Below are 18,130 nucleotides of genomic sequence, written 5' to 3' on the forward strand. Positions count from 1 at the left end.
GCATTTTCTCTACCTTGAGGGAAAAAGAAATCCAGAGGTTGACAGTCTAGACTAGGATGGCAATTCTGTGGTAGTTTTAGGCTCAGCACCTAGATTCCTTCCAGCTTATTTTTCTACCATTTCTAGAGAATGACTTTCATCCTCATGGACCAAAGTGGTGTCTGGAGCTCCAGCCGTCATATTCACATTCCAGAGAGCAGGAAGAAGGGATGAAGAAGCAAATGCTATGCACTAGCTTTCTTTTTCAGCTGTCTTTTATGTTTCCTAGAAACCACCTTACAACATTTCTTCTGCTATATCTCATTGGCGGGAAGTTATTCACACAAACATACTAGATGCAAGGGAGACTGGGAAACAAAAGCTTTTTCCCAAGGACCATTGCCCTCTAAAATGTAGAGATTCTATTTCTAAAACAGAAAGTAAGAGCAATCATTACAATAGAAACTAGCATTAACGTTGACTAATGTTTATCTTTCTTTATGTGCCTTTTACAAGTATAGTTGATAACACTCTTCCTAAGACATATCTGTTCAGCTGTCTCATATCTCTGGCCTCCACTGTTGAAGTCCTGCATGCTCTTCAAAAGCCAGTTCACAGGCCCCCTCGTCTGTGAAGCTGCCGCTGAGTCTCCAGGCAGATTCATCCTGTGTTTCTAGGTCACAGTTATCCCACACTCCCTTGCGTTTAGTTCTTTCCTTAGTCTGTCTCCTTGACCTGTCTCCTCTACTTGACTAGATAACTCAAGGGCAGGTGAAGCCAGATTGAAGTGTGGAAGATAAGCTTCCAAGAACTAAGGGAAATATGCAGTGAAACTGAAAATAAAGAAAACAGAGTAAGTAGGCAGGATGCCTTGGCTCTGGTGAAGGGACTGAGGTTGTACACCCAATAGACTAGCAGGTCTCAAATTTTGCTGCCTATGAAAATAACTTGAGGAACTTTTAAAAATCTTGATACTCAAGTTTTACCCTATATCGATTAAATCAGAATTTCTGAGGGTGACACTTAGGTTCTTTAGAGTTTGTGAGTGATTCCTGTCTGGAGCTTTATTTGAGAATCAGCACAGTTGGAAATAGAGAAAAAAGAGAGAGAAACCATGTCTTCCCTCAGAGTCCTTGAGAGTTTGTTTACCTATGAGGTTTTCCAAACAAGATTGCGTCTTAATCTTTTAAGCTATTTCCTTCTGGCCACGGACAAAGGTGTATTTCTATAATATATAATTATTGATTGAAACACTTCTAATGAGAATTATGAAAGCCCTCTAAGTTTATTTCAGGAAATTTGATGTACTATGGGTCAAATAACTCATAAGCTTCTCTTTAAGTAACTAAATTAGAATAGTCAGACAGGGAAATAAGGAAGAAATCTTACTGAAGCTCACCTCATTTGTAACACATAATATGTCTAAATTACTTTATGAACTTTACAAAGAAGCCTGCTAGCTCCATCACAAGTGACAGCATTGTGATTGTTTCCATCATGGTGGGAGGGGACGTAGTTCAAATTCAGTGTGAGCGTTGAACTCCATTTCCAGCTACTAGTGAGAGTTTCATGCATTTACTACAAGTAAAGAATAGCCGACTTGGTACAAGGAGTTTCAGAAAACTTTGTACTGTTTGTCCAAAAAATAAAAGTTAGTGGGAACTGGGTTCTCTTAAATCTGTTTTGAAACTTGTTTTTCTATTCAATGATTTATGAGGGAATTCAGGGTGGTTCTAATTCAATAAAAAAAATGCTATTGATTCTCAGGGTCTTCCAAATGTTTTGTAAAAATTGAGAGAAAATATTTTTTTGGGGGGAGGCGTGGGGGGGAGGCATTCTTTCCTTTTTCGCTGCAGTATTTATATCCAGTTCTGAGGCAGAATAAAACTCAGAGTTTTCAAGTACATCTAGTAATTTGGAAAAATTGTTTTTACGTGTTTTTTTGGAATGAAAGTTGAGGCTCTGGCTTAAGTTGATATTGTTGCTGGTGAAAAGCAAGAAATTGCTTGGATTTGTGCCTTCAATGAAATAGACAGGGAGCCAGGAAATGTGCTGAACAAAATTACAGAATTGGATGGATTCAACATGTAACTCCTAACCAGAAAGAGGCCTTGGAACAAGTGTATTTGCCAGGAAAGAAAACTGCTTTATTGAAAGGTTAATTTTCAGATTAGTTTTGGGAAATTTGAGATAAATAAATGAAATCAGACCCAAAAAAAACCACACACACACACATAAGGCCTGGATCCTTTTTCCTTGGGTTTTCAGAAAATAATCATTGCTTCCAATGGAATGTTTTGACATTTTCAGTAGGGAGAACATGTTAATTGTAATGTTATGTGTATGTGTTCTTAAAAACCCTTGTGAATACCATATCTGCCAAAAAAAATCTTTTGTTTTAAGAGTAATCAAAGAGTAAAAATACTATTAAAATGTTAGCTATGTTCTTCATTTCTTTGGTGACTTTCATGCTTTCTAGGATGTTGCAATTTATTTTCTGGTTCAAATGTACCAATTTGGAGAAAATTCCTTTACTTGTTTCATAGTTCAATTTCATGTTTATAGTTGTTTAGTTTTTATAGTTGTTTTCATTTTTATAGCTGTTTTACTTGTTTTATAGTTGCAGTTTTCCAAGGAGTCTTATTACTAAACGTCCACAGAGTTTGCCTGGGTTTCTTCCCTTATTTTGTCTCATCCGCAGCTTATTCTCTAATTCTTCACCTTCTTCCTTTGAATCGATAGCTCCTTTACTACATTCATAAAAATCCTCAGCTCTGAAAAGGCTCTCTTGCACAACAATGGTCTACTTTACTCTGTATATTGAATACAACTTGCTGTTAAGCTACTTGTGGCAAGGACCGTGATTGAATTTTTGAACAGCCTCTGCTCCCACCACCTCCTGCTTTGTATTTAACAGTTGCCATGTTTGTTGAATGGTGATAATACCCGCCTTCCTCCTGTCATATGTCCCTGACCCGGAACAGTTAACTGGAACTTCCTGTCCAAAGCGGAGGTCTCACTATTGGACATTACATATTATATTGCTGTGGTCCCTTGGGAGGGAAAATACCAGCACGGTCACACATTCATTCATGGACCAGCAGGAATGCCCAACGTAAACAGCACCACCTGAAGCCCAGCACCACCATGCGAACCGAGTCTCCAGAGGAAAGAGGAAGACTCCCTAGGCTCAAAGAAAGCAGCTTCCGCCCTCATCATCGAGAACACACACGTATAGGTGGACATACACATGCGAACCACCATCTGTGTGGAGAGAATACCATTAGTAATCATCAGCAAGTAACTATGATCTAATTTGATATTTGTTCACATCTTAGTTCAAAGATGTGATTCTTCGAGAAAACTCTTTTCCCATTTGGATCACTATCTTTAAATGTCTAGTGCGTGAATACAATTAAATCCAATTACGCGTTAAGATAGTCTCCAAAGCAGATTTGAATGGGAATAAAATGGTGGTGTGCACAGTTTTCACATACTACTGGTAAGAGTGCTGTTAAGTGTCAAGAGAGGGGGTAATGCTGTAATAGAGGGGTATTCTTCTTAAGGGTATTCCCCTGGGCTCTCCCTCAGGCACTTACAAAGAAAACAATAGAGACAGAATAAGCAGTTAACTTGAGCTTTAGGTCTCATGTAGATTAGTGCTAATGATGTAGAAAATTATCAGGTGCAAACCAGCAGCATTTTCAAATGTGGCTTTCCTAGGCCTGTTTTAAAAACCTGTGGGACCTATGTGTCATTAGGAAATGGTTGGATCCTGGTTTTAAAAGCTGATCGGTAACATTCAACAACAGATTTAGCCACTGTCATTCGTATGACTGGATTAATGTTTTGGAGTCAGTCATCAGGCTAATAAACTCGATTATTGATTTTAGGATTTTCTGTGTATCCAAGGATAGTCTCTAAGATATCTTTATAACATTTCATGCTTAAGTTGTCAACCAAAATGACATAACAATGAGTAATCATTTTCTATCATGCTGAAAGGGATTCAAAACCACCTATAAAATGAATCTCCCAGTTTCAGAGCAACAGGAACATCCTTGCTCTCTGTGCTGTAGCTGGACTAAGGTCATCCCTACCTGCCTGCCATCTTCCCCAGGAATTAGCTGCATTCACAGCTTAAGACCTCACTTAGTCAGAAATCTGCTTTCCAATATGTTCAAGTGGCAGGAGAGCTCAATAGACACCTCAATCTAGATAGGATTTTAGCACATCAGGTGCTATTCCAAAGTAACACAGGCTGGGTTGCCGTGTTGGTGGTGGTGTTTATTCATCTTCCCTTCTCCTTTCATGTGTATGGATGTACGCTTCTCGGCGTATATGCCCGGCTCTCTGGGTGTATGGGGCTGGTGAATGCATGCATAGAGTGTGTGTATATGTAAAGTAGGAACTGAACCAGGGTAACAAAATGAACTATTGTATGCAAGAACTCTATGAAGTGCACCCAGCTGCCAGCAGCAACTGCTACATGCAGGCCACTGATTATTACGCGTATTTTGAAGATAGTCCGGGTTACAGTGGGTGCAGCGCTCAGGCTGTGCCCAGTAACAACATATATATGGAACAGGCCTGGGCAGTGAATCAGCCTTCTACCTGTAGTTACCCTGGAAACATGCTAAAAAGCAAGGACTCTGACTTGGACATGGCCCTGAATCAATACAGCCAGCCTGAATATTTCACCGAAGAAAAGTCTACTTTTTCTCAAGGGCAGTCGCCATCTTACTCTCAAAAAAAAGGTAGGGACCATTATACCTAAATGTATTAAAAGTTTCCGTTGTGTGTTAAAGTTACAGTTTGCATCAGCTTTGTCACATATTTGACTTTGGGTGCTGAGTGTTTGAAATTAAAAACAGCAGTAAAGAGAGGCTGCTGGGTGATTGAAAGGGGTCCATGAACAACAAAGATTTCCAAACACTTTTTTCTTTATATATGCAAGTTGGATTGAATTGTTTTTTTAGACTGTGTGTGTGTCTGTGTGAGTGTGTGTGTGTGAGTGTGTGTGTGTGTGTGTGTGTGTGTATATATATATATATATTCCCAAAGTGATTAATGTCAGCTTCTTTGCTAAAGAAAACATGTAAAAAGCTTCCCCTTGGTGAATAAGTACTGCAGCGTTTGAAGTGGGATCATACTCCCTAGTCCATGTTCAGATTAAAAACTCATTTGAGTTTTTCTTGTCATTTTACATTAAAAGTTTATTTAGTTAACTAGAAACATATTTCAGTGAGGCAAACAAGACTATAATGTTGACATGTTAGGATTTGTAAATGTTCATTTCAGTATATTTACTTATCCATCTAAACTGTAAAGAATCTACTTGTAACCATACCAAGCGGTAAGAAGCTAACACTCAAAAAGAAACTGGAACATTTTATATTGCCATTGTGTCCCTAAGGTTTGACATGTCTGCAATCATGTCAAATGAACTCTCATATGAAAGTGAATGAAATATCCTCCAAAATATCCAATGTTGAAACATGTGCAATATCCATTTATTTTAATAGAGGCTGTGGTTTTTACAGTGCTGCTTAATTTTCTATCAATAGATCATTTCTTATATTACCAAAAAGTAATAAAGAGGCAAACAGGTAGTTCTTAGGGAACTTAGTCGCAACTGCCAGTTAGAAAATACTTTCTAAAATACCTAAATTCTACTGCAAATATACCAGAAACTTGTTTTTTCTGTGTACTGTGTACAATCTATAGGATATTTCATAGGAAACCCAATTCATGGGTTTCTTAATTTGCAGGTATATGATGCCCATTGAACTTCAAATGTGAATTTCTCTGTGAAATTATCTTAAAACAGAATGTGGTTTATTTGAGGTGGCTCCTATAACAATTATCATTTGCCTTTTTTAATGTGACTATAGTTAATATAGCCTGTTTTAAAAACTGGTAAACAGAATATAAAAAATATATAAAGTGAATTACAGGGGGAAAGTTAGGGAGAGGTGGGGGAGATATGAAATCAAACGAAGGACTTGTATGCATCCATATAAGCATAAACAAAGGACGCAAAACTCTGGGGGGTGAGGGCATGTATGGGGGGGGGTGGGGGTAATGGTAAGATATGTACACAATAATACCTCAATAAAAAAAAGTCAAAAAATATATATATATATATAAAGTGAATCTAAAATCCTTGTTTAGTTTTTACCATATACTGTGTTCATGTTTTCTGTGCTATTCTATAACTTCCAAATATGAAATATGAAGAGGATTATAGCGTAAAACAAATTCAGACTTGTTCATCTGCATTTTCATTTAGTTTTACATCCTTTTGAAGGACATTGAATTTCTTATTTATTGTAAGGAGCACACCATGTGAGATAGATTGTGAGCTTTCTATTTCATTTAATATTATACTTTTAAGTAATTTATCTTTGAAAAGAAGTCAACATTACCTCACTCAACATGCCTGGATATGCCTTTCTTAGTGATGTAGGATCATAAGAAAATATTAGTGTCTGTCTTTCAATTTGGGCATTCAACTATTCTTAAAAATTCCTGCAAAACTTTTCATGCTTTTTTACTCTCTTTTGTCTTTCCACTGTATTTTCTTCAACCTGCACTGGAAAATATTTGCTTATAAGATGTTAGAATGGGATTCTTTACTAATTAATTTGATGCTTGAACTAGAGGTTAAGACACATTGTGTATGCATATATTGATGTAATTTCTCAAAGCCATATGCCATTGAAAGGCCACTGCCACCTGCCAAACTCACTAAATCAAAGCAGGCAAATATTCTTAAATGCGCCACTATTTACTGTTACAAGTCTTTAAGTAAATCCCGGTAAAACTAAACCCAGCTGTCAACTATCTCTTAGGACAAAAGGTCGTACCCAACATGTTTATCCATATTGATCCATTATTGATTTTTGTTGTTGCTGAAGGGCATCAGACGTATCTCCTTGAGGGAAAATTAAGACTATAAGCAGGTGTCCAGTGAGGCAGGCCTCATTATTTCAATTGGATCTTTAGTTTCATGAAATTCATAATTGCTTCATCTGTGTTTGTTGCTGTCGCTACAGCTCTATAAACACTTCACTAATGCAACTGTCTTAACTTTTTATAATTTTTTAAGGATAGCTTATTTGCTAGCCTTTAATTCGAATTTTCTAGTATGTAGAGAATGATCATAATCTTGTTTGTTTAAGGGTATTTATGGATAACAGTGTGGAAATTGGCATGGGAGTAGGTGGAGGGGGGGATAAGTGGTGATGGAAGGAGACTTGACTTGGGGACCTGAACACGCAATACAGTGTACAGATGATGTGTTGTGGAATTGGCACCTGAAACCTGCGTAAATTTCTTAGCCAGTGTCACCCCAATAAATTCAATAAAAAGGAAAATAAAATAAAAATGTTAAAAGTGTATTTAAGTACACATCAATGGAATAAAAGAAAGCTACATACAGAACCTAATGTTAAGTCTGGTTATCTTAATGGCTGACTTTAGAATGACTTTTGACTCCTTCTGTGTAATTTTCCTGTTTTTATATTTATAACCAAGAGGAGGGAAAGTCGTCAAGCTTCTGAAGCATTGAGAACACAAACTAAGAAGGAGTCAGAATTCAGTTCATTGAATCAAATTTGAGATAAGACTTCAAGAATCGGTGGAGGAGCCAATGTAATTTCTGCAATGAGGAGGGCTGAGATACAGAATATAATGTCTGTCTTATTTTTCACTATAGAATATGAGAAAACACATATTTAATTTGTAAAAGTTGGAGACAAATTAAAAACACCATAGCTATCACTCAGAATATATGAGCTTCTTTTTTAAACCTATTTTATTTTTTTAATGTATTTTTTTGTCTTCCAAGTAACCTAGCCATGATTTGTTAAGTTAAAATCGGTCGTTGCAGCCAGTTCTGGTCGCAGACTTCAGGAGGAAAGGGAACAAGTTTGGAAATCAGACGAAGGGGAGGGGAACTGGCAGCCAGGATGTTGTGTCTTCCTTGAGGCGGTGGTTTCGGCACAGTTAAAATTGATGTCTTTTTGTGGGGGAAGGGAGAGACGGGGGCTGGCTGTTTCCACCAGAAATTCCAATGACATTCCAAGTCCCCAAACAGCTTGAGTCTGGCTGTTCTGCGGGCAGCTTTGCCAGTCAGCCTCTGGGTCTGTTTACACAGAACCCTTCTCTGGAGTGCCTGTCCTGCACAGGATTCTCTGCTTAGCAATGTGCCATCTTTATAGGAATTGCACGTCCCCAGAGCTGCTGGTGTGTTTGCACCAGAGTTGGTGATCGTGTCCAAGAGGAAAAGAATGTCCTGTTTTGGAGCCAGGATCGAGGAAATGGGATGTGCTTGTCCCGTTCGGTTTGGGTTTGGTTTTGATTGCATGTGTTCTGGTTCTTTGTGTTTCAGAGAGAAAAATGGAAAACTGAAGCAGAAACTCTACATAAAACTGTTCTTTCTGAATCTGCTTTCATTGCCCCTCGATCTTGGGGACAGGAATCTAAATCTTTTTTTGTGTTCCTAGCTCTGTGGACTTTGAGTGAATACTTGGGTAGACGTTAGAAATGGAAATTACATGGTAAGGTTGGGGATGTTTGAAGTGACCCACATCAAAAGGCTTGGACTAAAAAGAGGAGTTAAGCTTCATATGAGAAATATGATCTCTAATTACAATTTCCTTGGCCTCTTTAAAGTTAGAGGATTGTTATACCATAGAGTTGGGAATGGGGAAGTTTTAAAGTCTGCCCAGAGGAAAAAAAAAATGTTGCATGAGAAACAGGTACCCTTAAACGCTAGAAGCACACTCGGTCTAGTGAGAGGCAGGCAGGAAAGGAAACCAAAAATGGAAAGATTTATAAGTCCCATTGCATAATCATTCCCAACCATGAACTTGAATATGAAGTGATCCCATACTATTTCGATTTCTCTTTCTCAACTTTCCCTCCCATCCCCTCTTCTCTTCTTTGTCTCTCCCTCACACCACCACCTCTGTTCCTCAATCTCTTTCTCCCTCCGTTTTCCTCTCTCTCCCCTCTCCGCTCTTCCTCTCTACTTGAATTTCTTTAAACATATATACAATCATTCCACCCAATGATCTATCACGGACATCATGTCTTTATAATGCAATGATACTTAAGAGGTTAATGCAACTGCAGATTTTCGTACAATGCTTATGTAATGGTAAGAATGCTGACATGAGGTTAGGACTCAAATTAGGCACTGCCACCCATATATTATTAAGATACAACACCAGTTCAGAAAATAGAGCCATTTTGTAGAACACGTAACATACTCTTCAAAAGTTAAATGAAAGTGCCTCTCAGCTCGCAAAAATGGAAGCAAACTAAGAAACAGCAATTGTTTCCAAGCCAAGTCCAAGCTCAGACAAAAACATGAGCTGGCTCTTCTTTCTTTTCTCTCTTGTCAAAGGCACATCCTTCAGAGATGTCATTGGGTGCCCTAACTTCATCCTAGAGCGTGTGCTGCCATTCCTCACAGTGAAAGCTAAGAGCAGGAGTCCAAGGCATGATGAGAAACTGAAGTCAGATGCCTGGCAGGCTTGGGAGAGAATATGGGTGCTGCTTATGTCCTGCATTCAGGTTCATGTCCACCACCTCGCATCCCTTTGTAAATACTTCTCCACAAACTCAAAGCTTTTTGCTCAGCTCCCAGGATTCAAGTGCATTCAGCCTGAGGTCTAGTTGCTTCCCACTCTACCAGGTGCTCTAGTCCAGCTTTTTTTGACCCCATCTTCTTGTACTGATACTACGTACCAGTGCCCACTTAGTATCCGTAGGCTTCCTTGTCCAGACCCTCATGACGACGGACGTTCCATGCGCTGTCCTTGGTACTTCCCTCATCTCCGATCCCTCTGGACCAGCTGCTTTATGAATTTCCTCAGTTCTCCTGGAGATTCCCAGAATGTGCTTTCAAGTAGTCACCCCACCCTGACCTCTTTCCATCTCTGCAGATACTTCCTGCCGCATTGTCCTGTCCTGTTCTCCCCATTTACCCCTTGTCTCCCTCAAAGACTTCTGCTTCCAGCCACTCAGCGGCAGTCCTCCCCTGCCCTCTGCATCTACCACAGGCCCCTCTTCAACATTCAGACCCTTTTCCATGTCCTGTTAGATCAAACACTAGTTCCACCAACTCTTCCCTTCCCTAATGAGTTCCATTTTCTTTCTGGTTTTGTGCTTCAGTCCACTCTCTCAGCTCCAGAAATCTTGGCCAGTTTTTCCATGTGTTCCTCTCTCTGCCATACTGCCCTCCATTCCTGAACCAATGACACTTTTTCTCCACCAACCACCCACTGCCAGTGTGCATCCTGCCTTTCTCAGCCTGTATCCCTTCAGGTCACTAGCTCAGCTCACAGCCTATCAGCCTCTTCTGTTTACTCACCACCACATTCAAAGGTGGTGCCCCTTGTTTTATGCAATGACACTAAATCACGTGTGCAAATTACCTTTTTAAGAAAGAAAAGAAAGTATATACTATAATGTGTGTTAGAGCAGAGTTTCTCAGCCTGGGCACTATTGACATTTGGGGGCTCTCCTGAGCCTTGCAAGGATGTCTAGTGCATCCCTGGCCTCGATGCACTAAGATTCCAGTAGTACACAACCAACAATGCCTCCAAATATTGCCAAATGTCCCGTTGGAGTGAAAATCGCACCTGGTTGAGAACCACTACATTAAAAGAACTTAATATTTAGAGACTATCTACAGTAATGGATCTTTTGTAATGTGAAAATCCCTCCTTTGGTTTCATATTGAAAAGCTTAGATTTCTGCAGATTGAGCTGTTTCTTAACGGAGTAGTACACTTGAACATACATAGACATATATACCTGCAACATGCTACTTACATATATGTGTTATAGGTCATTCCCATAGCCTGAATTTGGGTTCTCTTTGTCATATATGTTTGGTTATGTCCACTCCATCTAGATCATTAGCACCATGAAGTCAGTAATCTCCTTTTCTTCATTGTGTGATGTGCACACCCACCATGGCTGCAGGGCTTACCTGCAGGGAGACCAGTGCAGCTTAGAGTAGCAATGATGTTATCCTGATAACAATGTAGCTACTCCTTCTCCTTCATGTCACATCAGGCTGAAGAGCTGATAGCCCACATTTTTAGAGCTATCACCTTGAATCTCATTCTGAATGGATTTTCAGATAAAGAAAAGGCAACTGTTTTTCTCAAACATGCAGGACATGAAATACCTGTGGGTGTTCCGTGTAAGCCCAGTGCCATAAGTTCACTCCTAAAGCAAAATCAGAGGCAGCTGGTGCCCATTGCGGGTGACCCTTTCCACTCCCATCCCTTTCCGACTCTTCTAATAAACTCCAACCTTCCTGCTTTTCACTCATCCCCTCTCTTAAAACAGAAAATGATCACATTTGCACCAGAGTTCTAAAACTCTAATGCCTGCACGCACCAGAGAGCTGATATTGAGAGAGGCTCAGTTGTTTGATAAGGACTGCTTAATTTAAACTTTTCAACCCGCACACACACTGCTTATTTTATAAGAATATTTTTCACTTCCAGAAAGAAATATATTCTCTTTCATTTTTCTTGAATTACGTTCGTCTTCTCACTTTTGACAAAGATAAAAGTTCTGTGAAATATTTCTTTACTTGTTAAAAGACATAATGCAAGAATAAACGTAAATGGCAACTGACATTTCGCCTCAGAGTTGGGGCACAATAGGGACTGGTGCTGACCGCAGATAACTAGCAAGTATGACTCTCTCTTAGGAGAGAGAGTTGTTGCTGCCCTGTGAAAATGTGGGCTCGAGAATGCCAGATCTCCCAATTTTTCACAAGAAGCAGAAAGCTGGGTTTTATGTGAAAGCTCCTAGTTTTAAAAATTGGCTGAGATTTTTAAACACCCTGCAAGCCAAACACTATAGACTGCCAGTGTATGTACCCTTGTGATTAAGATTTTGACTGAAACTCATTATATCCATCTATTCCCTTTCCTGCTGGTTTGCATCAAGTGGTTTAGCTCTAATTATGGATTGAAAGGTTGTGTCAGCTGCTAAGAATTTGAGACTACACGGATAGGAAGAAGGAAGGTCCTTCTTGTGCATGAAACTGTATTATGCCCAACACTAGCCCTAAAAATTAATACATTATTAATACATTTTTGTTTCAGGAAGTCTTTTTTTTTTCATCAATAAAGACTGATTTATTTTTTCAACAAATATTTATTGGTCACAAAATGAGTACATGCTGGCTATACGGCGGCAACAAAAACTAGACAGAACCCCTGCTCCTGTGGAGATTATGGTTGAGTGGGGAATAGCCTTTAATTAAGTAATCACACATTAAATGATAGCACAGAGAACCATCAAGTTATGTCTACAGTAAGTGCTGTAAAGAAAGATCACATGGGAGGCAGGGTGGTTAAGAGCATGGACTCTGGAGCCTACTATCTAGGTTTGAATCCTAGCTCCCCCACTTACTATGTTATCTCAGGCAAATCTCTTAATTTCTCTATGCTACAGTTTCTCATCTATAAAATGGCTAATAAGACAGCTACCTCATAAGGATGATGTGAGGATTAAACGAGGTCATATTTGTAAAGCATTCAGGACATATCTGGCCCATGGTAAACACAAAGTAAGTGTTTGTGTAAAAAATTATCTATGAAAGCTGAATGCTTTTTGTTCAGGAAAAAAATTGAGAACGTGAATGTGTATAAATGTGGGTCATCTCAAAAGTCAAAAGTTTTTCCAATGAAAAATAACTGAAACCAGTCTTCCTGGCCTAAATCCTTTCAGGTGGGCTAGGCCTACCTACTGCAGTAGAGTTATTGCTTGTGCTGTTTTGAGTAGTGAGCAATTAATGCTGGTGCATCCAAAATGTCGGCCTATTGGCCTTGAATCAGGAGAAAGAATCTAAAACTTGCTTTGCTCCTTCTTCTGCCCTAAGAGTTTTAGATGGTGGAAATCTAGAGCCCCTTGTCATTGTGTTCTCTCCCCTTTGCCCTCCTCTCACCTCTCACCTAGTCCTCCTTTCCCTTCTCTACCCCGCAGTGTCCTAGAGTTTGAAAACTTGGACTCCAGTTTTGTTAATTTGAACTTTTCAACCCACACACACATTGATTATTTTATAAGAATATTTTTCACTTCCAGAAAGAAATATATTTTCTTTTATTTTTTCTTGAGTTACGTTTGTCTTCCCACTCTTGACAAAGATAAAAGTTCTGTGAAATATTTCTTTACTTGTAAAAAGACATAATGCAAGAATAAATGTAAATGTGTCTACTGTCCCCCAGCAGCAAGGACCCAGCCAGCCAGGGGGCAAGGTATAAAGTAAAGGTGCTCAAAGATTCCACTAGGGCAGTCCTGAGAACAAAAAGGCAATTGCTAGGAGAAACCAAGATGGCGGCATAGGTAAACACCTGAACTTGTTGCCTCGCACAACCACTTCAAAACTACAACTAAAAGACAAAACATACATCATCCAGAACCACAGGAAGGCTGGCTAAGTGGAAATTCTACAACTAGAAGGGAAGAGAAAAACACACTGAGACTCAGAGGAGCTGCAGAAGTAAAGTGCAGAGGTACAGAGGCGTGCACGTGCGGAAAGGGCTGGCAACTGAATACGTGGCTGTCTTTTTCAACCCAGAGGGAAACACAAGCTCCCGACTGCTCTGAACTCCAGTTCCGGGCGAGACTCTGGGGACCCAGACTCATACGGGGAGAAACTGGACTGTCTGGCAGTGGGCGGAACTCGAGGGCGGCTTTCTCTCAGAGGTGCTTGCAGCGATTACCAAGGGACACTGAGACCCAGGAGCCTCTTAGGGCAGGGCTGATGGGAAGCCATTGCTGTTTGCTCTGCCCTGAGACTCTGCCCCATCCAAGCTGTGCACAGAGGCTTTTGCATATGAATGGCCTGGTCCTTTGAAATCTAAACTTATCTAACAAAAAGCAGCTGAATCAGAGAGACCCAGAACATCCAAAAGAAGGCCCAAGGCCCCACAGCAGCTTGCATTGCTTCACAGCTGGGCCTCATCTGGGCACCTCCAAAACCCAAACAAAGAAGAAGAATCTGCAGATCTCTCCATAGCTCCTGCTGGGTGGCCTCAGGCAGAGGCTAAATTTGCACCTCGTTGGAGATCCAAGAGCCAGTGTACCCAGTGGTCAGAGTGGGACCATCCAGATTATAACTCCTCAGATCCATAAGGGACACACTCAGGGGGCAGACTCAGTGAGCAGCAAAGCCCCACTGAAGCAAGTCTTGCCTCATAAGGGTGTTTCCAGCACAGAAGTTCTCCCATCATAGACACAGCTGATCCTCACAGCCAATTGGCCTGGAGGTCAATTCCTCCCAGTGATACCAACAACAATCAAGGCTTAACTACAACAAGACTGTGCACACAGCCTCCAAAGGGGTGCACCAAGAGTGTCCTACCTCAGGTAACTGGGGAGGCTGAGCCACTGGGCCCTATAGGACACCTAGCACACAAAGCCACTCTTTCAACACAGGGAAGCAGCCAAAATGCGGAGACAAAGAAACAGGTCACAAATGAAAGAAATGGAGGAAAGCAAACTACAGGATATAGAGTTCAAAGCCATGGTTATGAGGTTTTTCAAGAATTTTCTAGGAAAAGCCGATAAATTTAGTTAGACCCTCGAGGATATGAAAAAGGACCAACTGGAAATTAAGCATACACTGACTGAAATAAAAAATAATATACAGAGATCCAACAGCAGAATAGAGGATCACAAGAATCAAGTCAAAGATTTGAAATACAAAGAAGCAAAAAACACCCAGCCGGAAAAGAAAAAAGAAAAAAGAATCCAAAAATATGAAGATAGTGTAAGGAGCCTCTGGGACAACTTCAAGTGTACCAACATCTGAATTATGGGAGTGCCAGAAGAAGAGAGAGAGCAAGATATTGAAAACCTATTTGAAGAAATAATGACAGAAAACTTCCCTCACCTGGTGAAAGAAATAGACTTACAAGTCCAGGAAGTGCAGAGAACCCCAAACAAAAGGAATCCAAAGAGGACCACACCAAGACACATCATAATTAAAATGCCAAGGGCAAAAGACAAAGAGAGAATATTAAAAGCAGCAAGAGAAAAACAGTTAGTTACCTACAAGGGAGCACCCATACGACTGTCAGCTGATTTCTCAACAGAAACTATGCAGGCCAGAAGGGAGTGGCAAGAAATATTCAAAGTGATGAATAGCAAGAACCTACAACCAAAATTACTCTACCCAGCAAAACTATCATTCAGAATTGAAGGTCAGATAAAGAGTTTCACAGATAAGAAAAAGCTAAAGGAGTTCATCACCACCAAACCATTATTATATGAAATGCTGAAAGGTATTCTTTAAGAAGAGGAAGAAGAAGAAAAAGGTAAAGATAAAAATTATGAACAAAAAATACATATCTATCAACAAGTGAATCTAAAAATCAAGTGAATAAAAAATCTGATGAACAGAATAATCTGGTGAATATAATAGAATCAGGGGCATAGAAAGGGAGTGGACTGACAATTCTCGGGGGGAAAGGGGTGTGGGGGATGCGGGAAGAGACTGGACAAAAATCGTACACCTATGGATGAGGACAGTGGCGGGGTAAGGGCATGGGGTGGGGTGGTGTGGAGGGGAGCTATGGGGGGAAAAAGAGGAACAACTGTAATAATCTGAACAATAAAGATTAAAAAAGAAAAAGAAAGGCAGTTGCTGTTTTGAGGAAAGATTTTGTGAAGTGAGGGCCTCCAGGGCACCTCAGCTGGAATTTGTGGACACAAAGAAAGAATACCTTTAAGTTAATGCTGTTTCAAGTTTGTACCGAGTGTCTTACACAAGAAGCCCATACATGTTTGTTAAATAAAGGGACAGACGGATGGATGGACGGACGGGTGGATGGATGGATGGATATATTGTTTACCAGAGGGTTAAAGGTTAACATGATGCAAAATTTGGTGCCTAATACTAATAATCAAACGTAAAAGGAATCAGAATTCGTATGTTGGGAAAGACTAAAGAATGAACCATTCAAGATTTTTGAAGTATATAAAGAAATGACGTAGGAAAGGAAGTACCAGTGAGAAAAAGCTGAACTCAGAAGGATCTGTGCTGTGGGATGAACTGAGGAGGTTCAATTTAAATTGGAATAATAACTAAACATGCTGATGATTTAGCTTCCTTATGGGGTGTCAAAGTATAGGCTGTGTGTCCAGAGAACTAGTTAGTTATCAAACTGTAGAATTGGGGGGAGGGGGAGAGGTTTATAGTGAACATGGTCAGAGATGCTCTGGACTTAACTAGCATTTTCCAATGGACTTTAGTGGTCAGTCTTTATAAATCAAAAACAATGGGTGTATTTGTGTATTAGTTCCTTACCAAGTCCAGGTTTTTTAAATAAAAACTACACAAATAAGACAGTTTGTTATAGAAAAATTGGAAAACACAAATTAGCAAAACATTAATTTACCTAGCATTTCTTTGTATGGGTGGATGCCCCAAAACTGTGTTTGGAATGAATCAATGCCTAATGAGTTTTCCTGTAGATTTTGTTAGTATTTCTTATTAAATTTGAGTGACCATACCATTCATTACCTAGCAGATAGTGGTATACAACCTTGGGGTTGGGGGGTTTACAGTTATTCAAAGGGGAATGATAACCAGCAAGCAAAGACTCTTTTGATTGGCATGAACAGTGGTCTCTATAGTCCAAAGTAGAAAGTTGAACAAGTTGTGCAAAATTCAAACTTCAAATTTTCACTTCTGGTGATGGTATCTTAATCAGACTGGCCTGGACATAGTGATTTTTATGTGGGGAAACAGTCATGCCCTTAAGCTCTCCTTAGTAATGTCTCACTGTATTAAACCTAGTGATCAGAGCAGAGTCAAACACACACACACACACACATACACACACACACACACACACACACACACACACACAGCATCAAGTCTAGCTGATTCGAGAGCATGCATCTCCCCAGATCACTAGATCTTGGATGAGCTTGAATCTACTATTAATTTCTAGGGTGACCCTAAGGAAACCCAAACTTCTGAAGGCCTGTTCACCTCAAAAGAACTTGATGATCTCCCAGGACCTTTCCAGCTATAAAGTGTTCTGAATTTATTTGTATGGTGCCGTGATTTCAAAGTGAATCAAGCCCTCTAAGAACAAGGTCTAAAATAAACAAAAAGAATGTGTTGTCCAGAATCCAGAGCACTCAGTGTCTCAGATCCTGGCTCGACAATCTTTGGGTCTGTTCCCACTCGTACAGCAAGTGTGAGCACACTTATTTCCAAGGCATTCTGAAACCCTGGGCCTCATAAGCTCTGTAAGTGTGAGATAAGATGCCAGATAAGGTTAAGATACTGGAGAAGTATATTGTCAGGGGAAGACTTTTAAATGTTTTCTTGTTAAACAATTTATTTACCTTTTATATTAAAATCTCAACCATCAGAAGATATAGATCCTAAAGCAAAAATTATATTAAAATGTATAAAATAATTGTCTTGCCTCCTCTCTCATCCATGTTACCTCCTGTCTTCTCCTTATCCTCCTCCTGGCTGTAGTATGTCTTTGACTTCAGCACAATATTATTTTCTCACATCCTTCTTTTTTCCTCCTTCACAGGGTACATCCCCAGTTACTTAGACAAGGACGAGCTATGTGTGGTGTGCGGTGACAAGGCCACGGGCTATCACTACCGCTGCATCACGTGTGAAGGCTGCAAGGTAATTGCCTGGGCCCTCAGTAGCCCAGTCCAGCCCTAGGCCCCTCCCACCAGAATGCAACCTTAAGTTTCAGTTCAAATTAGACCCAATTTCCAGCATTCCTGGCCTGTGATCCTCCTGGTGTCTGGTAGTTCTCTATTTTTTGGCATGTTCAAGAACTAAATTTTTTTTCCAAATCAAAAATAATTAAATGAATGTTTGGGAGAGTGTGGTGTCTGTTTTTTTAGAAAGGGAGATAATAAAAAGAAATAAACAAAGTTCTCCCTTTGAGTTTTAAAATGCATAGATATGACATGTTATCATCCCAAGAAGTTATCATTTCTCCTCCTGTTTTATCGCCAGTGTTTCGAGGAGACAGGGTTCGCTCTGCCACAGGCTGTTTGCTGCTGATTTGGAGTCTAATTCCTGGGTTCCAGGCCAAGATCCAGCATGTGGTTCCCATGTG

The 18,130-nt window shown here is 40.0% G+C and overlaps 1 protein-coding gene across 7 annotated transcripts in view; it reads left to right on the forward strand.

The window, feature by feature from the left end:
• The window catches only part of THRB (thyroid hormone receptor beta), a 292,618-nt gene that overhangs the window by 253,672 nt on the left and 20,816 nt on the right, over nt 1–18,130 (forward strand). For all 7 annotated transcript variants that reach the window (XM_054708075.1, XM_028129998.2, XM_054708074.1 and 4 more), the window contains one exon: nt 17,585–17,685. In XM_054708075.1, coding sequence (XP_054564050.1) covers nt 17,585–17,685 — 101 coding nt within the window. The remainder of the gene's footprint in view (nt 1–17,584; nt 17,686–18,130) is intronic.

The sequence above is a fragment of the Eptesicus fuscus genome, chromosome 18 (genome assembly GCF_027574615.1).
Source record: "Eptesicus fuscus isolate TK198812 chromosome 18, DD_ASM_mEF_20220401, whole genome shotgun sequence".
Classification (NCBI taxonomy): Eukaryota; Metazoa; Chordata; class Mammalia; order Chiroptera; family Vespertilionidae; genus Eptesicus; species Eptesicus fuscus.